The sequence below is a fragment of the Eschrichtius robustus genome, chromosome 16 (genome assembly GCF_028021215.1).
Source record: "Eschrichtius robustus isolate mEscRob2 chromosome 16, mEscRob2.pri, whole genome shotgun sequence".
In the NCBI taxonomy this organism is placed as follows: domain Eukaryota; kingdom Metazoa; phylum Chordata; class Mammalia; order Artiodactyla; family Eschrichtiidae; genus Eschrichtius; species Eschrichtius robustus.
Window position 1 is genome coordinate 62,468,152 of NC_090839.1, and position 25,704 is coordinate 62,493,855.

The 25,704-nt window shown below is 43.0% G+C and overlaps 1 protein-coding gene across 2 annotated transcripts in view; it reads right to left on the bottom strand.

The window, feature by feature from the left end:
- The window catches only part of GRIN2A (glutamate ionotropic receptor NMDA type subunit 2A), a 365,558-nt gene that overhangs the window by 3,560 nt on the left and 336,294 nt on the right, over window positions 1–25,704 (bottom strand). For both annotated transcript variants that reach the window (XM_068566045.1, XM_068566046.1), the window contains exon 11: window positions 4,720–4,958. In XM_068566045.1, the coding sequence (XP_068422146.1) occupies window positions 4,720–4,958 (239 nt within the window). The remainder of the gene's footprint in view (window positions 1–4,719; window positions 4,959–25,704) is intronic.

Genomic DNA, 25,704 nt, shown 5'->3' on the forward strand with positions numbered 1-25,704 from the left:
CCGGTCCTCCCAAGACCGACAGGGAGCCGGCCCAAGAAGGGGTTTGTTTGTAAAAGGGATGCGGTAGCTGCTGCTGGCTTTGGCATAAACTAGTGGGGACTATGGGTGGGTAACTCTGGACTCCGTTACAGCGCCTCCATCGATTCCCCATGGTGGGGACGCACTGAACCGGCAGGGATGCTCGCAGAACTGTGACAGCCTCAACCTGTTTGCACTGCTGCGTTTTTCTTGTAGTTTTCTAGAGACAGTCTCCACTCCGTCAAGGAACAGTAAACAGAAAAGCCTACAGTTGTGCATTTGAGCTTCTCTTTCTCTGACCCCCTTCAACCCCAGGCTGCACGGTGAAGGCTCCCGGAGGCCAAGGCCCTGGCCATCGGGCACGTCCCACCTGCTGCAGCCTTACCTTTAGTCTTTCTCTCGATGCTGTGTGGTCTCCTTCCCTGTTCCCTCCCAGGAAGCAGTGTCTCCTCACTGCTTCCAGGGCTGCTGGACGTCCAAGTCATACAAACGCACTGTGTATTTCACATAGCACAGTGCTTTTGAATCTTTTATGTTAACGTGTGCCTTCCCTGCCCAATTTAGTAATGTAGTAATCTCCTACAATGACCTAGAGGGATCCTGCTACTATGGGTGGAAATCAGTGTGTCTCCTACATGTCTGAATCAGCCAAGATCAGAGCCTTCTTTTCCTGTTGTTCGCATTACGAAAACACCAGCTTTTAAATTTTTTCTAACTTTGCAATTTTACTTTAACGAGCTCGCCTCCTCCTTTTAGAGACTTTGAGAACTTGCTTCCGCCCTCCGCCATCAGGGCAGTGTGCTCCAGCCCGCCGTGGTGAGCTGGCTGTCTCTGTGCTCGCAGGAGGCCCACAGCAGTGGCCAGGGAGCTGAGCTACGTTCCAGGGGCAGAGAGGACGGCTGCTGGCTGCTTCTTCTCAGCCCTCGTTTCCCCTGGGACCCACACCACACAGCCAAGGCAGTTCCCAGGTGCTGATCTGCCTGGCGAAGCCTCGGGAAGGAGTCAACGTGGTGCCTGCACCCCAGGTTTGGATGACAGTGTCCTCCAGCTAAGTTGACCCATCTTCCAGGTGTGCTGATGAGGGGGGGGGGGGGTGTGTATTACAGAAGGATGGGAAGACCCAGAGGCCTGGAACCCACTGGAAATGAGCCCCAGCTCCATCCTTTATTAGCTCTGTGACCTTGGCTGAGCCACTACATCTTTTTGAGCCTCAAGTTCCACATCTGTAAGATGGGAATCATCCACTCTAAGATGGGTACGAGGGCAAGATCTGATAAGGCAAGCAAAGCACCTGACATGGAAGGGGCTCCACAAATGCTAGTGGGTGAGCCGCTCAGTCATCATCCCCAATGTGCCCTCCCTGCTTGTCACCTCACCTCTCTCTCCTCACACTAGTACGAGCACACGGCGCCCGTTTGATCGAAGCTGCAGGTTTGCTCTGGAAAGCCACTGCAGCTTTCTGATTAGATAAGTTGCCTAAACCCTACCTCAGGAGCCAAATCCCTGGGCTGGAGTTTCTTTCTTCCTCGCAGAGTTCTTTCTTTCCTCCTCTCTATTATTCATAGATTCAGGCTACCTTTTATGGGTTGTGGAAATAAGATGCTCTCTCGGCCCTATAATGGGCTCAGATGAAATTAGCATGGAAGACTCAACGTGTCGTTCCAGACAGTTTGCTCTCTTCCACCCGCCGCCCCCTTTCTCACTGGGGCGATACTGTCCTCCTCGGTTCCCTGGTGCCTGGGCCTGATCCCTTAAGTGTCTGCTATGGTCTGCATGCTTGTGTACCCACCTCCCAATTCATATGCGGAGATCCTAGTGCCAAAGGTGATGGTATCAGTGGTAGGTAGGTGCTTATGTCATGAGGTCCAAGGTGGGGCCTTTGGGAGGAGCCCTCCTGAATGGGATAAGTGCTCTTGTAAAAGAGACCCCACAGAGCTCCCTCATCCCTTCAACACAAGGGGAAGTCTGCAGCCCGGAAGAGGGTCCTCACCCGACCACGCTGGCACCCTGATCTCGGACTTCCAGCCTCCAGAACCGTAAGCAATACATTTCTATTGTTGATAAAGCACCCAGTCTGCGGTATTCTGTTATAGCAGCCCGAAGGGACTAAGACAGTATCTGACTTCTATTCTGTCGGTCCCTGCTGTGGGTCAGCCAGAAGCTGCTGCAAGCTCTCCTCTGGGCTCGTTGGGAAGATGCCACGGTTTCCACCTCCCTGGTCTCCAGCTTTGCTACATCTCCCATTCCTCATGTCTCTGGAGACAACCGAGGTGGTTCTTTTTTGCTGGTGACAGTGAATATTTTTTTCAACATGAAAGGGACAGCATTGCAGAGAGAAAACAAAAGTTAAGAGCATCCCACAGAAGAGAGGACGCGTTTTTGTAAGTCGTAATAAACAAAGGCCACAGCTGTGGGAGAGACTTGGTTCTCATGTAAAATAAATGACTCTGTGAACTCTGGCCTTCACCCTTGGCCGTGCCAGGAGGGCAGGCATCTGAGGTTTGCATTTGTGTCCCATGGGACATGGGGTCCTCTCTCCTCTAGGGAGGGGGAGACGGAAGTTCCAGTTCCAGCTTGTCAAGGCACAACACAGCAAAGCTGTGCCCAGTTCCCCCTTCACCCCCGGCCCTCAAGATGCTTGGAAAGGGAGCGAGGGATTTAGTCCATTTCTCATAGTGACAATCCTATTAACTTGGCTTCTTTAATGATGTCTCAGACAGAGGGAACACTCTTCCAAAAACAAGCAGGATTTACAAGTAAAGGCAATAGTGTGCATTTGCTCACGGCAATCTCAGAATCATTTGGATATGGAAAGCCTTTAGTAACTGGTGAAGAGAATTAGCTTAAAGTTGGCTTAATACCTAGCTATATGCATGCATGTTGTTATTTTTAAGCAATCTGTGTGTTTAGAGGCCATCAAGCTAATTAGGAAATATGTATTTGCATAGAACTCAAGTTTAGAGTGCCACTGAATGGAGAAAATAAATCCTCCTGACTAAGCCCATGTGTACCCTCTGGATCTCTTAAAACCACCAAATACTAAGAACACACAAGTTCCTCTTTAGATGGTTATTTCATTTTCCCAATAAACATTAGCATATAAAATTAAATGTTTCTAACCATGTATTTTTCACCATGTTTCAAATCTAATTTGTTAAGCTCTTTCAGAGTAAAAAAATTCCAAGGTGAGTAAATGGAAGAAATAGGTAGATAAATAGACGGATGGATAGATGGATAGATGCATGGATGAATGGATGGATGGACAGATGGATAGATGAATGGATGGATGCATGGATGGATGGATGACTGATTGATTGCCAGGTGGATAGATAGATAATGTTATACTGTGTCGGAAGATAAGTGAACGATATATACGTATGTGCTTTTATTGTGATGCAAGTAAGTGACTAGCTTGTATTGAAAAAGTAAAAATATATATTATATGAGTTGTGTACACATACATGTTGTGTAGTATGATTTGTATCAAATCTCTTGTGTTGCGTGTACTTGATGTTTGTTGCTTGTGTAAGAGTGTGGGCTCTGGCTGCTACTACACCACCTGGAGTCAAATCCTGGCTCCAGCAAGCCTGTGTGGTGTTGGGTAATTCCTCTAACCTCATAAATTTGAGCTTCCCCAATTCTGGGCCAATATCAGTACCTACCTCACAGAATTGGTTTGTAGGTTAAATGAAATGATGAGTATAAATTCCTTATAGGGTGCCAGGGACATATATGTACCTATAAATATAGGCATTTTCCACAGTTGTCATCGTTATTGATGAATTATGCCACGTGTACCTGTTTATGGCCACACACACGCCATATTGTGCAGCATGTAAGTAGGTTTCCGTGGCTTGCACATGAGCACACTTACTATAGCGTGTGTATTCTGTGCTGTGGTTTATGTCGTGTTGAATGTGTATTTTGTTTCCTGTTTGATGTGTGTGCATTTTCTCGTGGTTCTTCATGCCTGTGTTTCATTTCAGGCTCTGTTACATCGTACACGCTTTTGTGGTTTGTTAGCTGCGTTCACACACACAACATGGCTTTGCATGTAGATTTCGTTTTGTCACACGTGATGTGTTGGAATGCATGCAAACATCGTAACATCCTACATAGGAATTTTAATAATGTCCTAGAGCATATCTGGGTGCTCATGAGGGAGGCCACAGACTGGCTGTGTTTGGCCCGTGTGTTCTTCTATTTGTCAATGGAATTAGTTACTAGTATTTAAAAGTTGGAAGTTTTCACATATACTCAGATGACTGCTTTCTCTTTTAAAAACTGGAAGACCTGATAAGACTGGCCCTGCCTTCCGCTAAAACCATACTCAGCAGGAGTGGAGGACGACTGCCCCCTTTGGGTGTGGTGGGTTTTACTCAATCTGTCTTAGTTCTCCACATTCTCCATTGTTCTCTCCCTTTGACACCAGGGTTCAGCTGCTATTTTTAATTTCACTTCTGCTATTTTTCTCACGCCCGGCCTGCCTTACCTATTCACCTTCCATCTCTAGCTTGCATCTGGCTTATGAACACAGAAAGTGGTGCCCTTCCGACAAATCCAAGAAGGGTTGATGAGTGAGGGGAGGGTGTGGAGACACCACACCCCCACCCAGGAGTCAAGAATCCCTGAGTCTCTGGAAGGCCTGTGCTTTTCTGGACCTGCCTGCTGCAGAGGGAAGTAGCCGCCAGGGGTACTGACCCTGCTGATGGAGAAGAGCAGTCCCGGCCGGTCGGAGCACACGCCCGTGAAGCAGAAGCGCAGCTTCCAGTAGAAGAGGTGTTCCCAGATGAAGGTGATGAGGCTGAGGGCCATGGCAGCCGCCAGCATGTAGAACACACCCGCCATGTTGTCGACGTCCAGCTGGCTGCTCATCACCTCGTTCTTCTCGTTGTGGCAGATCCCCGTGAGCCACAGGGTCTCCAGCTCCTCCATCTCCCCTGGACAGAAGACAAGGGCCACAGGCAGTAAGGAGCAGGGCATGCACTGTGGGGCGGACACCCCTGCATTCGGGACAAACACGTGTGATTTATAGCCGTGCAACCTCAGTGAGAGTGACTGAGCTCTCCTGGTCTGCATTCCCTCACTTGCGGGGTGAAGATAATGATGACAACAACATCTATGTAATACCGTTGTAGGAGGATGAAGTGAGATCATGTATAGAGAGAATTTGGCACAGTCCCTGTCTTTTTTTATTCTTGGTCATCATTATTATGTTCTTCCCACCCCGCTTTTCTCTATCCCCGGCCCCAACACCCACCCAAGCCTGGAACAGGACATGGGATAAGCTGGCCGAAGCCTACATTAGAAAGACTCGCATTCCCATTCTGACTTCGTCATATACTAGCTGTGTGACTTCAGAGCCACAGTGATCCTGTCTGTGAAATGGGTATTATAATAGTGTATACTCCCTCGAGTTCTAGGCAGGATCAAATGAGCTCACATATGCAAAATTCCTAAATGTAGTGCCAGACTCATGGTGAGTTCTCCTAAATAGGAGCCTTCATGGGTTGTTGTAAAGGAAGTGCGTAACACAGTGCCTGGTACACAGTTGTCCTCAAATATATTTGTTTCTTCTTTCCTCTTCCTTTAGAACATCCAAGATGATTCCAAAAAGTCACCCCAAGTAGTGCACTTGGGGCACAAAGTGTTCCTTGAGAAGAAACATCCCAGTTGGCTCTGAATGGCCCCTTGCAAAAAAACACCTCCCCACTTCAGTAGGCAGCTAAAGAAGCAGGTGGGGTTTGCAATGGAAAAAAAAAGTAGGCACAGTTGGCATTATCTTGTCTCTCTTTTATGCACATTTTATCCAGTTGTCATTTAGGAGGAAATTCTCTGGTCTAAATGTCTAGTAATTATACTAACTGTCTAGCAATTCACTAGGCTATGATTCAGGTCTTTAAACATTATCCTTCAAAAACAGTGAAGATCAAGGAAGAGGCATAGAATGTTAAATGAATAGTACGACTATATTGTATATACATATGATCTCTAAGACATAAAAGATGTACGGGATTAAGAAATACAAACTAGGGCTTCCCTGATGGCGCAGTGGTTGAGAATCTGCCTGCCAATGCAGGGGACACGGGTTCGAGCCCTGGTCTGGGAGGATCCCACATGCCGCGGAGCAACTGGGCCCGTGAGCCACAACTGCTGAGCCTGCGCGTCTGGAGCCTGTGCTCCGCAACAAGAGAGGCCGCGATGGTGAGAGGCCCGCGCACCGCGATGAAGAGTGGCCCCCACTTGCCGCAAGTAGAGAAAGCCCTCGCACAGAATCGAAGACCCAACACAGCCAAAAATAAATAAATAAATAATTCCCAAAAGAACTGAATGTTTAAAAAAAAAAAAAATACAAACTACTATGCATAAAATATATAAACAACAAGGATATATTGTACAGTACAGGGAAATATAGCCATTATTTTATAATAACTTTAGGTGGAGTATAATCCATAAAAATATTGAATCATTATGTTGTACAATTTAAACTAATATAATATTGTAAATCAACTATACTTCAATAAAAAACACTTGCAGAGGCGTGCGGCGGGCGTGGTCTGGAGCCGGGAAGTCGCAGCCGCCGCTGCCGCCGCCATGACGTGCACAGGTCCTCGCCCGGGTGTTCATTCTGCAGCCGGTCAGGTGACCGGTGTTGCGGCCACTGCAGCTGCCCGCAGGACCCCTGGGCGTGGAGTATGCGCCACCTTGGCGCCTAGTCCCTGAGGCAGGGACGTCCTGGCCCAGAAAAGAATGCTGTTTAGGTGTGGCCTAACCATCTAAGTGAGGGCACTGAAGCTGCCTGGGGAAGGGCAAGGCCCGCGTTGCCGAACTCGGGCTCGGAGCCCCGGATTTGTTTGGGTTAGCAGAGATTATAAAAAAGCAAAAACTGGTGAGGCTAGAGACCAATGCTGGCAGGAATACAGGGAAAGAAAAAATCTCATGCTCAGTTGCTGGAGAAATAAGAAAAGGGAGGCATAAAGACGGTTAGAAACTTGTCCTAAGCCAGTTAGCTCAAAAGTGGAAGAGCTGGGATTCAAATCCAGAGAAGTGTCCACTTCAGACTTCATTCTGGGAGAAAGCAGTATAATTTACAAAAGGAGAAATGAGATAACACATCCTTTCCTAGAAGAGCATTTACCAATTCCCAGTCTGTGGTGCTTAACTGCTTGCGGGATCTTGGTTCCCAGGCCAGAGGTCGGGCCCGAGCTCCTGTGGTGGGAGCTCCGAGTCCAAACTGCTGGACTAACAGAGAACCTCAGACTCCAGGGAATATCAGTTGGAGTGAGGCCTCCCAGAGGTCCTCATCTCAGCACCAAGACCCAGCTCTATCCAACTGCCTGCAAACTCCAGTGCTGGACGGCTCAGGCCAAACAACCAGTAAAACAGGAATACAGCACCACACATAAAAAAAAAAAAACAAAAAAAAAACTGAAACGACAAAAAAATATGTTACAGATGAAGGAGCAAGGTAAAAACCTACAAGACCAAATAAATGAAGACAAAATAGGCAACGCACCTGAAAAAGAGTTCAGAGTAATGATAGTAAAGATGATCCAAAATCTCGGAAACAGAATGGAGAAAATACAAGAAACATTTAACAAGGATCTAGAAGAACTAAAGAGTAAACAAACAGTGATGAACAACACAATTACTGAAATTAAAAATACTCTAGAAGGAATCAATAACAGAATAACTGAGGCAGAAGAATGGATAAGTGAGCTGGAAGATAAAATGGTGGAAATAACTGCCAGGGAGCAGAATAAAGAAAAAAGAATGAAAAGAATTGAGGACAGTCTCAGAGACCTCTGGGGCAACACTAAACGCACCAACATTCGAATTATAGGGGTCCCAGAAGAAGAAGAGAAAATGAAAGGGTCTGAGAAAATATTTGAAGAGATTATAGTTGAAAACTTCCCTAACATGGGAAAGGAAATAGTCAAGTCCAGGAAGCACAGAGAGTACCATACAGGATAAACCCAAAAAGAAACATGCCGAGACACATATTAATCAAACCATCAAAAATTTAAAACTAGGAAAAAATATTAAAAGCAGCAAGGGGAAAGCAACAAATAACATACAAGGGAATCCCCATAAGGTCAACAGCTGATTTTTCAGCAGAAGCTCTGCAAGCCAGAAGGGAGTGGCAGGACATATTTAAAGTGATGAAAGGGAAAAACCTACAACCAAGATTAGTCTACCCAGCAAGGATCTCATTCAGAGTCGATGGAGAAATTAAAACCTTTACAGGTAAGCAAAAGTTACGAGAATTCAGCACCACCAAACCAGCTTTACAACAAATGCTAAAGGAACTTCTCTAGGCAAGAAACACAAGAGAAGGAAAAGACCTACAAAAACAAACCCAAAACAATTAAGAAAATGGTTAACAGGAACACACACATCGATAATTACCTTAAATGTAAATGGATTAAATACTCCAACCAAAAGACATAGACTGGCTGAATGGATACAAAAACAAGACCCGTACAAATGCTGTCATCTACAAGAGACCCACTTCAGACCTAGAGACACATACAGACTGAAAGTGAGGGGATGGAAAAAGATATTCCATGCAAATGGAAATCAAAAGAAAGCTGGAGTAGCAATTCTCATATCAGACAAAACAGACTTTAAAGACTATTACAAGAGACAAAGAAGGACACTACATAATGATCAAGGGATCAATCCAAGAAGAAGGTATAACAATTGTAAATATTTATGCACCCAGAATAGGAGCACCTCAATACATAAGGCAAATGCTAAAAGCCATAAAAGGGGAAATCGATAGTAACACAATAATAGTAGGGGACTTTAACACCCCACTTTCACCAATGGACAGATCATCCAAAATGAAAATAAATAAGGAAACACAAGCTTTAAATGACACATTAAACAAGATGGACTTAACTGATATTTATAGGACATTCCAACCCAAAACAACAGAATACACTTTCTCCTCAAGTGCTCGTGGAACATTCTCGAGGATAGACCATATCTTGGGTCACAAATCAAGCCTTGGTAAATTTAAGAAAATTGAAATCATATCAAGTATCTTTTCCAACCACAACGCTATGAGACTAGATATCAATTACAGGAAAAAAACAGTAAAAAATAGAAACACATGGAGGTAAAACAACTCGCTACTAAATAGCCAAGAGATCACTGAAGAAATCAAAGAGAAAATCAAAAAATACCTAGAAACAAATGACAATGAAAACACAATGACCCAAAACCTACGGGATGCAGCCGAAGCAGTTCTAAGAGGGAAGTTTACAGCAATACAGTCCTACCTCAAGAAACAAGAAACATCTCAAATAAACAACCTAACCTTACACCTAAAGCAATTAGAGAAAGAAGAACAAAAAACCCCCAAACTTAGCAGAAGGAAAGAAATCATAAAGATCAGATCAGAAATAAATGAAAAAGAAATGAAGGAAATGGTAGCAAAGAACAATAAAACTAAAAGCTGGTTCTTTGAGAAGATAAACAAAATTGATAAACCATTAGCCAGACTCATCAAGAAATAAAGGGAGAAGACTCAAATCAATAGAACTAGAAATAAAAAAGGAGAAGTAACAACTGACACTGCAGAAATACAGAAGATCATGAGAGATTACTACAAGCAACTATATGCCAATAAAATCGACCACCTGGAAGAAATGGACAAATTCTTAGAAAAGTACAACCTTCTGAGACTGAACCAGGAAGAAATAGAAAATATAAACAGACCAATCACAAGCACTGAAATTGAAACTGTGATTAAAAATCTTCCAACAAACAGAAGCCCAGGACCAGATGGCTTCACAGGTAAATTCTGTCAAACATTTAGAGAAGAGCTAACATCTATCCTTCTCAAAGTCTTCCAAAATATAGCAGAGGGAGGAACACTCCCAAACTCATTCTACAAGGCCACCATCACCCTGATACCAAAACCAGACAAAGATGTCACAAAAAAAGAAAACTACAGGTGAGTATCTCGGATGAACATAGATGCAAAATTCCTCAACAAAACAGTAGCAAACAGAATCCAACAGCACATTAAAAGGATATTACATCATGATCAAGTGGAATTTATCCCAGGAATGCAAGGATTATTCAATATACACAAATCAATCAACGTGATACAGCATATTAACAAATTGAAGGATAAAAACCATATGATAATCTCAATAGATGCAGAAAAAGCTTTTGACAAAATTCAACACCCATTTATGATAAAACTCCCCAGAAAGTAGGCATAGAGAGAACCAAACCTACCTCAACATAATAAAGGCCATATATGACAAACCCACAGCCAACATCGTTCTCAATGTTGGAAAACTGAAACCATTTCCTCTAAGATCAGGAACAAGACAAGGTTGCCCACTCTCACCGCTATTATTCAATACAGTTTTGGGAGTTTTAGCCATAGCAATCAGAGAAGAAAAAGAAATAAAAGGAATCCAAATTGGAAAGGAAGAAGTGAAACTGTCACTGTTTGCAGATGACACGATACTATACACAGAGAATCCTAAAGATGCTACCAGAAAACTCCTAGAGCTAATCAATGAATTTGGTAAAGTTGCAGGATACAAAATTAATGCACAGGAATCTCTTGCATTCCTATACATTAATGATGAAAAATCTGACAGAGAAATTAAGGAAACACTCCCATTTACCACTGCAACAAAAAGAATAAAATACCTAGGAATAAACCTACCTAGGGAGACAAAAGACCTGTATGCAGAAAAGTATAAGACACTGATGAAAGAAATTAAAGATGATACAAACAGGTGGAGAGACATACTATGCTCTTGGATTGGAAGAATCAACATTGTGAAAATGACTCTACTACCCAAAGCAATCTACAGATTCAATGCAATCCCTATCAAACTACCAATGGCATTTTTCACAGAACTAGAACAAAAAATTGCACAATTTGTATGGAAACACAAAAGACCCTGAATAGCCAAAACAATCTTGAGAAGGAAAAACAGAGCTGGAGGGGGCTTCCCTGGTGGCGCAGTGGTTGAGAATCTGCCTGCCAATGCAGGGGACACGTGTTCGAGCCCTGGTCTGGGAAGATCCCACATGCCGCGGAGCAACTAGGCCCGTGAGCCACAACTCCTGAGCCTGCGCGTCTGGAGCCTGTGCTCCGCAACAAGAGAGGCTGCAATAGTGAGAGGCCCGCGCACCGCGATGAAGAGTGGCCCCTGCTTGCCACAACTAGAGAAAGCCCTCGCACAGAAACAAAGACCCAACACAGCCAAAAATAAAAAAATAAAAAAAAAAAAAAAAGGAGCTGGAGGAATCAGGCTCCTGGACTTCAGACTATACTACAAAGTTACAGTAGTCAAGACAGTATGGTACTGGCACAAAAACAGAAATATAGATCAATGGAACAGGATAGAAAGCCCAGAGATAAACCCACGCACATATGGTCACCTTCTCTTTGATAAAGGAGGCAAGAATATACAATGGAGAAAACACAGCCTCTTCAATAAGTGGCGCTGGGAAAACTGGACAGCTACATGTAAAAGAATGAAATTAGAACACTCCCTAACACCATACACAAAAGTAAACTCAAAATGGATTAAAGACCTACATGTAAGGCCAGACACTATAAAACTCTTAGAGGAAAACATAGGCAGAACACTCTATGACATACATCACAGCAAGATCCTTTTTGACCCACCTCCTAGAGAAATGGAAATAAAAACAAAAATAAACAAATGGGACCTAATGAAACTTAAAAGCTTTTGCACAGCAAAGGAAACCATAAACAAGACGAAAAGACAACCCTCAGAATGGGAGAAAATATTTGCAAATGAAGCAACTGACAAAGGATTAATCTCCAAAATATATAAGCGGCTCATGCAGCTCAATATCAAAAAAACAAACAACCCAATCCAAAAATGGGCAGAAGACCTAAATAGACACTTCTCCAAAGAAGATGTACAGATTGCCAACAAACACAAGGAAGGATGCTCAACATCACTAATCATGAGAGAAATGCAAATCAAAACTAGAATGAGGTATCACCTCACACCGGTCAGAATGGCCATCATCAAAACATCTACAAACAATAAATGCTGGAGTGGTTGTGGAGAAAAGGGAACCCTCTTGAGCGAGCTCTTGTTGGGAATGTAAATTGATACAGCTACTATGGAGAACAGTATGGAGGTTCCTTAAAAAACTAAAAATAGAAGTACCATATGACCCAGCAATCCCATTACTGGGCATATACCCTGGGGAAACCATACTTCAAAAAGAGTCATGGGGCTTCCCTGGTGGCGCAGTGGTTGAGAGTCTGCCTGCTAATGCAGGGGACACGGGTTCGAGCCCTGGTCTGGGAAGACCCCACATGCCGCAGAGCAACTGGGCCCGTGAGCCACAACTACTGAGCCTGCGCGTCTGGAGCCTGTGCTCTGCAACAGGAGAGGCCGCGACAGTGAGAGGCCCGCGCACCGCGATGAAGAGTGGCCCCCGCTTGCCACAACTGGAGAAAGCCCTCGCACAGAAACGAAGACCCAACACAGCCAAAAATAAATTTAAAAAATAATTAAAAGAAAAAAAAAAAAAAAAGAGTCATGTACCACAACATTCATTGCAGCACTATTTACAATAGCCAGGACATGGGAGCAACCTAAGTGTCCATCGACAGATGAATAGATAAAGAAGATATGGCATATATATACAATGGAATATTACTCAGCCATAAAAAGAAACAAAATTGAGTTATTCGTATTGAGGTGGACGGACTTAGAGTCTGTCATACAGAGTGAAGCAAGTCAGAAAGAGAAAAACAAATACTGTACGCTAACACATGTATATGGAATCTAAAAAAAAAAAAAAATGGTCCTGATGAACCTAGGGGCAGGACAGGAATAAAGACACAGACGTGGAGTTGGACTCGAGGATATGGGGAGGGGGAAGGGTAAGCTGGGACGAAATGAGAGAGTAGCCCTGACATATATACACTACCAAATGTAAAATAGATAGCTGGTGGGAAGCAGCTGCATGGCACAGGGAGATCAGCTCGGTGCTTTGTGACCACCTGGAGGGGTGGGATAAGGAGCGTGGGAGGGAGATGCAAGAGGGAGGTGATATGGGGATATACGTATGCATATAGCTGATTCACTTTGTTATACAGCAGGAACTAACACAACACTGTAAAGCAATTATACTCCAATAAAGATGTAAAAAAAAAAAAACCCTGCAGAGAAAATAAAGGAAATACTCGAAATGTTTGACTTTGTTTTGAAGAGAGTAATCATAATTATTGGTTTCACATTGCTCTCTTTTTTAGGTTTTGTAAAATTTGTGTATATTGCTTTTGGTTTGTTCTCACTCTTGAATGACTCGGCTGAACACAGAAATCTAAGTTGACAATTATTTTTCCTTGACCTTTTGAAGATGTTATTAAGCGTCCTTCTGATCTGGACTGTAATCGTTGAGAGGTCAGCTCATAATCTATTTGTCATTACTTTCTATGCAATCTGTATTTTCTCTCTAACTGCTGTTGGGAATTTCATTTTGTCTTTGGTGTGGAATCTAGGTGTGAATGTTTTTATATGTTCTGCTCTGGACTCAGTGTGATTCTTCAATCTGATGATTCATAACTTTAATTCTGCAAAAATTTCACCCACTGTTGCTTCAGCTCTTAACTCTTACCTTCTTTTAAGTTAATAGACTTTATTTTTTAGAACAGCTTTATATTTAGAGAAAAACGGAGCAGAAAGTACAGAGAGTTCCCATACACTCCCTCTTTCCATTTCCTTTGCTTTCCCTTATTAACATCTGGCATTGATGTGGCGCATTTTTATAATTTATGAACCAAATACATTATTATTAACTAAAGTGTACAGTTTACATTAGGGTTCAATCTTTGTGCTGTACAGTTCTGTGGGTTTTGCCAATGCTTAATGTCATGTATCCACCGTTACAGCATCATACAGAACAGTTTCAATGCCCTAAGAATTCCCTGTGCTCCAGCTGTTCATCCCTCCTCACCCCTCATTCCAACTCCTGGCAACCACTGATCTTTTAACTGTCTCTATAGTTTTACCTTTTCCAAACATCATATAGTTGGAACCATATAGTATGTAGCCTTTTCAGACAGGCTTCTTTCTCTTAACAAGATGCATTTAAGGCTCCTCTATATGTTTCCCTGGCTTGATAGATTTTTTTTTTTTTTTAAATCTCTGAACCATATTGCATTGCATGGATGTATAGTTTGTTGACCCATTCACTTATTGAAGGACATCTCGGTTGTTTCAAAGCCTGGGCAATTATGAACAAAGTTCTATAAACATTCATGTGCAGGTTTCTGTGGGGACGTAAGTTTTCAACTCATTTGGATTAAGTACCTAGGGGCATTACTGCTGGATTGTATGGTAAGACTATGTTTAGCCTTGTAGGAACCTGCCAAACTGTCTTCCAAAGTGACTGCACCATTTTACATTCCCACCAGCAATGAATGAGCTTCCTGTTCATGTGACACGTCCTCACCAGCACGGATTAGCGTGTCAGTGTTTTGGATTTCGACCATTCCAATAAGGTGTGTAGTGGTATCACATTGTTTTAATTTTCAATTCCCTAACGACACATGATAATCCTATCTTTTCTTCTTCTGAAATTGTTTAAAATATTCTAGATCTTCTCATTGTATCTTCCAGGTTATTACCTTTGTTTTCATATTTTCCATTTCTTTATTGTTCCATCCTGCAGTTAGCTGATTCCCACAGATCTATTTTCCGGTTCATGAATTCCTTCATTAGTAATACTTGGCTTTATGCTTTAATTTTTAATCTATTTTAATTGTGACATTCATCTGGCTCTTTTAAAATTCTGCCTGTTCTTTTTATCATAAAGTCCTACTCTTTTGTTATGACTTTTAAAACGTTTATACATTTAATAATTTCACACCTACATTCTTTCAGATTATTCTCAGCCCCACACCCCATCCCTGCCCCCTTAGTTCTTGGGATTCTGATTTTTCTGTTTGCTGTGCATGCTGACTTTCATGGTGGATTACTTTCTTGTGGTATTTGTAACTTTTGACTGTGAGCTAATCTTCAGCAGAGCTGGTCTCCCCCTAAACCCCATGGGACTCCCAAGCACCCTGGGCTACAGGCATGTCCCTACAGAGGGGTCCTGGGTTTGCTTCTGCCATGGTTCCAGGGCCCTTCAAAGTTATCAGTTTTTGTATAAAATAAATTTTACTGTAATTACTGCACCATTTAAGTAATATACACTTAGATCTCCATACTCATTTGGGTTTTAATTTCTCACTCAGCTTCAAATGGATGGCAAGCTCCTTGTACTTTCTTTGCTTTGATGGACAGTTTTTTCTAGTCTCCTTTTCATGGACTCACTGATGGTCTCAGATTTATGCAGTGGTATCATTTTCTACCCTCCTTGCACAGTTCAGGGTCCCCATGTGGATGTTAAAGCCCCAGGCTCCATCCCTACTGCCTGTATCCCTGTAGGCACCTCAGCTGAAACGTACCATGAGAATATCCCATGCCCCTCTGTCTCTGACACCTAAGGATTTCTCTTTCTTTTGACCTTGGCTGTGCATTGTGGGCTTGTGTATGTGTATGTGTGTGTGTGTGTGTGTGTGTGTGTGTGTGTGTGTGTGTGTGTGTGTGTGTGTGTGTGTGTGTGTGCGCGCGCGCGCGCACCTATAATTCTGCATTTTTATGTGTTTGTAGCATGAGGGGGTCCCATATCAGTCAGTTTTCCACTGTGCCACCACCATTTGTACGAGTATAACTTTTGTAATAATGATTTTTTAAAAGCATACATATTTACGGGAGAAAAAATGGGAAATGTATCCTCATAAATTCTTCACCCACAAGGAAGGGTGCTGGTTGATCAATGGTGCAGGCAAAGAGGTGGGAAGGGATATCTTGATTTCAATTCCTTTCCTTCCAACAGCCTGCAGTGCTTTCATATAGTCACAAATGTCATGGGACACTCGGCAATATGACCTCACTCTCCACCCAACACCACAATTGACTCGTCCAGATTCGCTGCCCACTATGTGCTTCAAGATTTACATGATGGCTTCCTCCTCGCCCCAAAACACCGACGCCATCCCTCCAAAAATACTGCATGCTATTGGCCTTCTCCCTCTCTTTGGAGTTTGTGAGGACTCAAAAATGGGTCTTTTCACCACATTGTGTCAAATTCCCAGCAAGTTTTCCCTTTGGTGTTGTCCCAAAGAGAGCCAGGTTTGCATGCCTGTAACAGGGTCAGTCTCGGTAGAAGGAACATCATTTTGATTTCTTTCAGGATGTAAATATAAAGATTTTTCCTCTGCCCTTTGTGCAAACCCCTCTGCACACCTCCGCACAAACACCCAGGGCCACGTCCCGAAAGGGAAGCAAACGCACATTTCTCAACACCAGTTACAACCTGTTCTAATCATTTTCCAGCCATTCATTTCCTGCCTCGTGGCCTTTTCTACTAGTGCACTGAACTGTAGTTCAAATACTTTCTGATTTCATTTTTAATTTACTCAAGTATATTGTAATCTCCTTGAGGGAGATCAGGGACCACGTTTTTTGATTCTGATGTTTCTCATGGCCTGCAGCATGTAGTAAGCATTGGATCCATATTTTCTGTTCCTGTTTCTTTCCTTATATCTCCAGGCTTCAATTGGGCAGCATTGCAAACAAAAAGGTCAGATATGTTGGGTGAGTTTTTCTGCCACATAAATACAGGAGATAACAGAGCAAAAGGGAACTTGCAGTGGCTTGAGCGTAGAAGGCTGGGAAGTCTGCATGTCCTCGGCTAGGGAGAAGAAGCAAATGCCATTTTTTTCCAGGAAGCAGCCCTGTGCTGCTCTTTCCATGTCAGTTTCTCCCATTACAGAGAGGCCATGATCTTTGTCAACGTGCTCTTATGAAGGGGAGCCGGTAAATGGGAAAATTAAACGTCTTTCCTGAAGCAGACTGATTCTTGCTGGGAAGACAAAAGCTAAAGGTGCTCCTGTGGGCAAGAGGGAGCCTGCACAGCTTTGGGTTTGCAGCCAGGGCCATACCGTCTTTCTCTCTCCAGCAGACAGCATTATCTATCCACTCACAAGGTCGAAGCCATGGGTTTCATATTTGAAAAAAAAGAAGATTCAAATAGACATCATCCAGCAAATCACAGGAAAGAATGTTTCAGGTAGAAAACACTACAATAAACTACAAAAGGGAGTACCCTTCCCTGAAGGGTTTAGGGAGTGTGTCGAATCATCCCGTTAAGGTCTAGACAGTGACAGGAGGTAGAACTAGGGTCAGACTGCCTGCAATCAATTCGCCTTCAACACTCACTACCCATTTGATCTTGGTTCCGATACTCTGCTTCTCTATCCATCCACTCAACCATTCGTTTACCTATTTTTCTAGTCTTTTAGTTAACAAAGTTACATAAATTCTATTCTGCTTCAGGCACTATACTAGAGTTTTCACAGATTAACCCAGGCAGCCCTCATATCAACGTAATGTGGCTGGTGTCACTGTCCCACCCATTTTACAGATGAGGCACAGAGAGGTTAAGGAACTTGCTCAGTCTCTCTGAGCTCCAGGTCTAACAGCTACCAAATGCAGCACAACAGTATTTACCTATAGGAGTTTTGTTGGAATTAAGCGAGGTTGCATGCATACGTTGTGCCTGGCACACCTTGATTACTCAGTATGTATCCCTGAAGAGATCTTTATTTCCTGCCTGAAGCCAGGGAACTTGGTGGGTGGCGTGGATCACATACCCCTCCCTGAGCCCTTCCAGTTCATGGAGTCTATGATTCCAAGAATGCACGTCCAGAGAGAAGGCTTAGCTCTCCAATAAGAACTTGCAATGTCCAAAGTCAGAGAAATCAGTTCCTTCTCTGCCCTCAGACTCGTCCTCTGCGCTTCCAGAGGGACTGCCGTTGCCTTTCAGATTAGATTTCATCCTATTCTGCGAGGCTGTCTGAGTGCTAAGGGGATTGCTTCGGGAAAGGATTTTATAGCATGCAATGTGACCAGCCTTCAGAGTGCCTCAGCATTCCTCCCCCGAGGTCGGTTGTAAAAAGTCCATTTTGAACCTGTACCCCTTAGGTTTTGTCCAGGGCCTGAGAATTTGCTGAAATACATCTTCTAAAATCAGCCCACACGTATACCCTTGCAGGCACACATCTACATATTTTTTTTTTTCTTGGTTTCTGGCCAAAGCCCCTGACCCTAGGCAGTGATGGTACGGAAAGAAACAGTGTGTGGTTTTGAGAAGCTGGGTTTGATGTTCTGTTTCATTTCTAGTTGAGGAAGCGAACGCTCTGGGGGTCTCTGAGGACCTCATTGGGTTGTGCCTTACTCCCTCACTCATTCATTCACTCACTCGTTCATCCACTGAAGAAAGAACATTACTAAAGCACTTCGTGCGAGGTCGGCATCTCTGTATTTTCACGGAGATGAATAACACATAGTCTTTGGCCTCTACCAGCTCAGAGTCCTGCTGGAGAGACAGTCATGCAAACCAGTAATTATGGCAAAATGAGACGACTGAATTTGCATAGGGCTGGAGGTAGCAAGAAACATGGAATGTTTTGCCATCAGAGGGTGGTTCAAAATTTGGGAGAAGAAAGAAGCCATCAAAGGAGAGGCCTGAAGGGCAGGAGCCAGATGGCAAATGACTCAGCTTTTGTGCTAAGGGATCTGGGGTGTCCTGGGAACAGTGGAGCCATTGGATGAGACTAGCTGTATGCCTGGTAGACCCAAGATTCTTCACTTGCTGTCCATGTTTTTGCAGTCCTGGCCTGCGACTGGAAACCACGTGTAAGCTTGGCTGGTACGAGACATGGAAGCAACCTAAATGTCCATTGACAGATGAATGGATAAAGAAGATGTGGTACATATATACAATGGAATACTACTCAGCCATTGAAAAGAATGAAATAATGCCATTTGTAGCAACATGGATGGATCTAGAGATTGTCATACTGAGTGAAGTAAGTCAGGCTGAGAAAGAGAAATATCGAATGATATCCTTTATATGCAGAATCTGAAAAGAAATGATACAAATGAACTTATTCACAAAACAGACACAGACTCACAGACTTAGAGAACGAACTTATGGTTACCAGGAGGGAAGGATGCGGGGAAGGGATAGTTAGGGAGTTTGGGATCGACATGTACACACTGCTATATTTAAAACAGATAACCAACAAGGACCTACTGTATAGCACGGGGAACTCTGCTCAATGTTATGTGGCAGCCTGGATGGGAAGGGAGTTTGGGGGAGAATGGATACATGTGTATGTACGGCTGAGTCCCTCTGCTGTGCACCTGAAACTATCACAACATTGTTAATCGGCTATACTCTGATATAAAATAGAAAGTTAAAAAAAAAAAAGATTGGCTGTTACAGGTGGGTGAGGAATGGCAAATTTGAACAATGGTGCTATAGTGTGCAAGAAGGTCACCAGTAAATTCTATCCCAGGGATACAGATCTGTCAGGGTCCTCCCCTGGTCTCAGAGGCAGGCAGTACAGGCAGACTAAACTCTCCTGCTCCCAGGCTTTGTAGTGACTGGGAGAAAGTCACCTGTAAGAAATTGCTGATGAGGATCCATTGTAAACTGTTATTAATATCACCACCACCCATAACATTTTACTCTGGATCTACCAGTTGCACGGTATCGTGCTGAAAACTTGGCAATGGCTATCTTTGGGGTCCAGCTCAGAGGTCTCCATCTCCAGGAAGTCTTTCCTGAATGCACAGGGATGGGAGTATGAGACTATGTTTTCTCCTTCCATGACATCTTGGATATCTCCTCAATAGAGAACCTGTCACACTGGAATATTCCAACTGCCACTTGCTTCTAAGTTCTCCCCGTTGCACGGTGAGTTTATTCAGGGTGGGGATCTTGTCTTATGCTTCCTGTATCCCCAGTCCCTGGCACAGGAACTGGCACGTAGTAGGTGGTCCATAAAACTGTGTTGACTGTAGATGACACAAGTCTCCTCTCCTCAATCAGCTTGTGATCTACTGGTCTGAGCATCAGCAAGAGCCAAGGAGAGGAAGGAATCTGTGAAACCCCAGGCAAAGGGGTCAGGAATCGTTTCTGAAACACAGAAATCAAGGCTGACTCTTGGGGAACGCAAGTTCCAATCACAGATCCCAGTGACAGAGTCCAGTGGTCCCCCCCAGAGATGCACCTTCCATCTATAGCCTGGAGACATCAGGGGGATGTTGCTGTTGATCCCATTAGGGTTTGCTGTGAACACTGAGAGGGAAACTGACCCTGTTTCAAGCCTGTTTCATGTCTTTCCCCAGGGACCGGCCACTTGGGGTTTCTGAGAAGCCCGAATGGAATTGGAAATGGCACAGGAACAACTTTCTTTGTAGGAAATACAGGGCACCCTCATCAACAGGCTTATGTTCTCAATGAGAACAGATCCGGTCTCTGTGAGCTCTGGGCTGTGGTCCTGGGAGTGACGGTGGCTGGGGGGCTGCAGCACTGAGACCAAGTCCTTTCCTTACCAATCGCCCGGGAAGGAAGCTGCTGGTCAGAGCTGGGATGTAGTCTGTGGCTTTGGAACAGAGTGAGGTCATTCAGACCTTCTGATCACTGACCTTGGGGCCCTGGCTTCACTAATCCCACACTCTTGATTAAAAGCCAGATGACCTTGGATCTGGAAATAATGGCATTCCAGAGCCTAGGACCTCTGTATCCATGATCTCTTAAATTGAACAATTTGCTAGAGAGAAAAAAGTACCTTTGGGGGGAGGAGAGGAACAGTACAAGATTCTGGACACAAATAGACTGAACTTGGAAGATAAATCTCCCTTATTTAAATGTCAGAATATTCCATTTCTGTATAATGCTGAGAAGTCACAAAACCAAAATAAAAATAGGGCTAGGCTTAAATGTACCCAGTTAGATGCAGACACGGCTGTCTTTGGCATAAATGTTTTTAGCACCACCTTCCAACTGAGGTCTCTGCTCTGCGGATGGAGCTCAAGTGTCGCAGAACTCACTGCTGCTTGTCGCCACCTGGCTGAGATCTCATAGGCCACCTGATCAACCGTGCAAGTTGGTGTTGGGGAATTTTACGCACACAGGTCCCCGACCTGTGTCTCTCGAAGAAGAAAAAGGAAAAAGAGGAGAGAGGATTGGGCAACTCCATCAAGCATCAAACAACGTACATGGTCACAATCTTCCATTAGAGGGTGGAGTTGGCGAAATATAACTCTCTGGAGTAAGACTGCAGAAAAAATGGCAAGAAGTCCAGGAAATCCTGTGTGCACCAAGCCCTTCTGGAGTCAGCTTCACCAGTTTGCCTCACACACCTACAGATGGTCAAGTTGCTATACATTTAAAGGAGTATGCACTTGTGAGCATAAATGGATTCATAGTAACTTTTTGACACTGCACATTTTCTCAATCAATAGTCCTCACATCCTATGACTCACTGTGTAAGAGTGTGAGGGCCTTTTAATATCACAGAAAGATCCTTGTGTTCTAAAAGGCTGTGAAAGTAAGAAAAAAAAAAAAAAAAGAAAAAGATAGCAATAATCCTACAACCCATGCCAAGAAATATCTTCTCTCTTTCAGCAAGTAACAGGACATCGCTGCCTTTCAGTTCCTTTTTAATTGAAGTGCTATCAACAAGCTCTCTGAGACTGTAAAATCTTTAAGCAAAGGGATCACACCCATTGTCCATTTTACCTGCATTTCTCAATGCCTAGGACAGTGCAGGGAGCTCAGTGGGCACTCAAGACTTGGTTGTGGCTTGAAGGAGAAAGAGAAGGAGAGAGTAAAAAGGAAAGAAAAGAGGAGAGGAAATGGAGGAGCAGAGAGGGAAGAAAGAGGAAAGAGAAGAACAGAAAGGGAGAAATGGGGCCCTTATAGGCAGGATCCTGTACCTGTTGTCAGAGCTATACACAACTAAGGTGAAGAAGACCCGGCTTCCCTTTCTGTGGAGCGTGGCGGGGTGAGCGGGAGGGCTGGGCTGTGCCCTACGAGAGCTTGCCTGTCCCGATTTGATGAGAGCCTCCTCTCCCTACTAATGGTGGTGGTGCTCCTCTGGCTTCCTCTCCTGTATCCCAAGTATGAAGTACCAGATGGGGGTGAGCCCACAGCCAGAGGTGCCTGGGAGAGTGTGTGGGGTAGGGGAGTAGTCAGGTTCAGATTCCAACACAGGAGAGTGTGTGGGACAGACATGACGATCCTCTCGTCCCATTCCACTACGATGCAGCTGAGGTCCAGATAAAAGAAGCTGGGAATGGAATCTGGGTCTTTCAACTGTTGGCTACGATCATACAACAACATCCAACCACACAGACCCTGAGGAACACACCGAGAATTCAGTTATACAAGCCTGCCTTACCTCTCTCAGGGATGGCAGAAATAGGGCACTCAGAAATTAAAGGAAGGGGGGAGGGATAAATTAGGAGGTTGGGATTAACATAAAAACACAACTATATATAAAATAGATAACCAACAAGGGCCTACTGTATAGCACAGGGAACTCCACTCAATATTCTGTAATAACCTGTATGGGAAAAGAATCTGAAAAAGAATAGATATATGTATGTGCATAACTGAACCACTTTGCTGTACATCTGAAACTAACATAACGTTGTAAATCAACTATACTCCAATATAAAATAAAAATTAAATTAGAAAAATTAAAGAACAACAAAAAAAGAAATTAGAGGAGCCACATGCACTGCTGGGTGGGAATGTAAATTGGTTGTACTTCTTCTGAAAACTTTAGAAGTATCTACTGAAGTGGAGTGTATATACATCCTATGGCCCAGCAGTTTCATTCCTTGGTGTATTCCCCAACAATTAAGTGCCTACATGCACCAAAAATATGTGCAAGTGTGTTCAAAGCAGACAAAAATGAGAAATAACACAAATGTCTATCAATAAGCAAGTGTATAAATAAATTCCAGGGTACCCGTACAATGGAATACCATGTAGTAATGAAAAAAACACTAAGCTATAATTAGTAATGCAGTAATATGGATCCATGTCATAAAAGACACAAGTGAATATATGTTGTATGATTCCACCATTTATTTAAAGCTAAAAAGAAGGCAAAACCTACCCATGACCATGGAGGGCAGAATGGCGGTTACCTCTGGGGGTGATATTGGCTGTAAGAGGCCACAAGGGACCTTTCTGGGGTGCTGGTCATGTTCTAGATCTCAATATGAGTGGCAGTTACACAGATATACAAAAATTTAACTGGGCACTGAGATCTGTGCAATATAATGAATGTACAGTCAGCCCTCTGTATCCACGGGTTCCGCATCCCCGGATTCAACCAGCCACAAATTGAAAATTTTTCAGAAAAAAAATTCCAAGAAGTTCCAAAAAGAAAAACTTGGATTTGCAGTGCAGCTGCAACTATTTACATAGCATTTACATTGTATTTACAACTATTAACATAGCATTTACATAGTATTAGGTATTAAAAGTAACCTAGAGATGATTTAAAGTCTGTGGGAGAATGTGCATAAGTTATATGCAAATACTACTCCATTTATATAAGGGACTTGAACATCTGCGGATTTTGGTATCTGAGGGAACCAAAGGAACCAGTCTCCACTGATACCAGGGTTGACTGTATATTACAGTCCACAGAAGGGAAAAAAAAAAAAGAAGAGTGGCATAGTAGAGGTCTAAGGTGTTCTTCCACTTTGGGGGTCAAGAGGGGGAATAACAAGAAAATGGAAGGAAGCTGACTTTCTAAACAGAAAAGAAAAACCTCATTTTTAAAGAAATATGAACTTTTTTTTTAACAAAGAAAAATGTCTTAAAGGATGAAGGGGCATGAGCTATGTTAAATTCTTCCATATTATTGGAATTATTTAACAAGAAGATGTTTTACTTTTATAATTTAAGCCAGAGGTCAGCAATCTTTTTCTGTAAAGGGCTAATTAGTAAATATTTTCAGCTTTACGAGCCATACAGTCTCTGTCACAACTACTCAGCTCTGACCTTGCAGCTCGAAAGCAGCCATAAAAACACAAAGTGCATGAATGGATGGGATGTGTTCCAATAAAACTTTATTTACAAAGACAGGCAACGGGCCAATGTGGGCCATAATTTGCAGGATCCTGATTTAAGCAATCAAAAACGGAAATAAATTGATTAAAAAATAATATATATGTGAACAAGAATAAATCCCAATTTAATCTTATCAGCTATGATATTTACTGGGTACCTACTGTTTGATGGGTATATACCAATTATACTATTTAACTTGGTGAGACTGGTGCCATTACAATCCCCAATTGAAAGAGGAGGAAACTGGCCTTTAAAAAGGGTAAGTAAATTTCCCAAGGTCATAGAGCTGGTAAAGATCAGTTCTTATATTTGAACCCAGAGCCTCTGTTCTTAACTGCATGCCAAGCTGTTACATTTACGACTTTTTTGTGTGTGAAATGGTACCACCAAAGTTGTAATAAATTACCAGGATATACAAAATGTCCATTAAAATTTGTATGTAAAGATAGTTAAATGCCCCCAAAAGATGAAAAGACAACTCACTTTTTCCCCCCATTTTCAGTATCTGAAGGAATTCAAATTAAGGCAACATTGCACCTCCTAAAATGTCAAAACAAATGATAACACTCGATGCTGCTAGGCTATTGTAAAATTGGTCCATTGATTCATTATTAGAAGCACTTTTCAATGGAGACAAACCTTTGGGGCATTAATATGAGACTATAGAGTGAGGCTCCTAGAGATGTTTACAGCCATTAACGCTTCAAAATCTACATCTAAGAGATTGTTACAAATAAACAAATTCAAAAGAGAAAAACAATGGGCAGAAAGATGTTCATTCCAGCATTATCTACATTAGGAAAAAAATGAAGTGTTTAACATTAGGAAAATAATGTAATGAATTATGGCTTAATAATGATTATGGTATTTTAGGCAAAAATTAAAATAATTGTGAGGACCAGATTATGTAATGCCATTCAAAAATGTTTAAAATATACTGGTAAATGAAAACAGTAGAACATAAAAGTGTATATAACCAATAGTTATACTTATTTAAAGAAATGTGTCTGTAAGTAACAAGGTTCAGAAGGTAATATATAAATTGAAAACAATTATGTTAAGGTAGTAGGTTGGGGTGATTTTATACGTATATTATATTGCCTTTCCAAATTAAAGTGTTTAAAAAAATGTAGACTGGGACTTCCCTGGTGGCACAGTGGTTAAGAATCTGCCTGCCAGTGCAGGGGACACGGCTTCCATCCCTGGTCCGGGAAGATCGCACATGCCTCAGAGCAACTAAGCCCGTGCACCACAACTACTGAGCCCGCGTGCCACACCTACTGAAGCCCACGCACCTAGAGCCCGTGCTCTGCAACAAGAGAAGCCACTGCAATGAGAAGCCCGCGCACCACAATGAAGAGTAGCCCCTGCTCGCCGCAACTAGTGAAAGCCCACATGCAGCAACAAAGATCCAGCGCAGCCAAAAATAAATAAATTTATTGAAAAAAAGGTGGACTGAGGGGGACTTGAGGTCATTGTTTATCCACCCCGTAAATCCTACATAAGGGTCTGTGACATCAGTGTTTGACTTACCAGCAAACCATTCATATGTCTTATTTCACCTCTGATGGTTCTCCCGACATTTGACTTTCCCTGGTTTGACCGATTCACTGCTTGTCAGGCAGGAAGATGGCATCGCTGACCTTGTTCTAATCC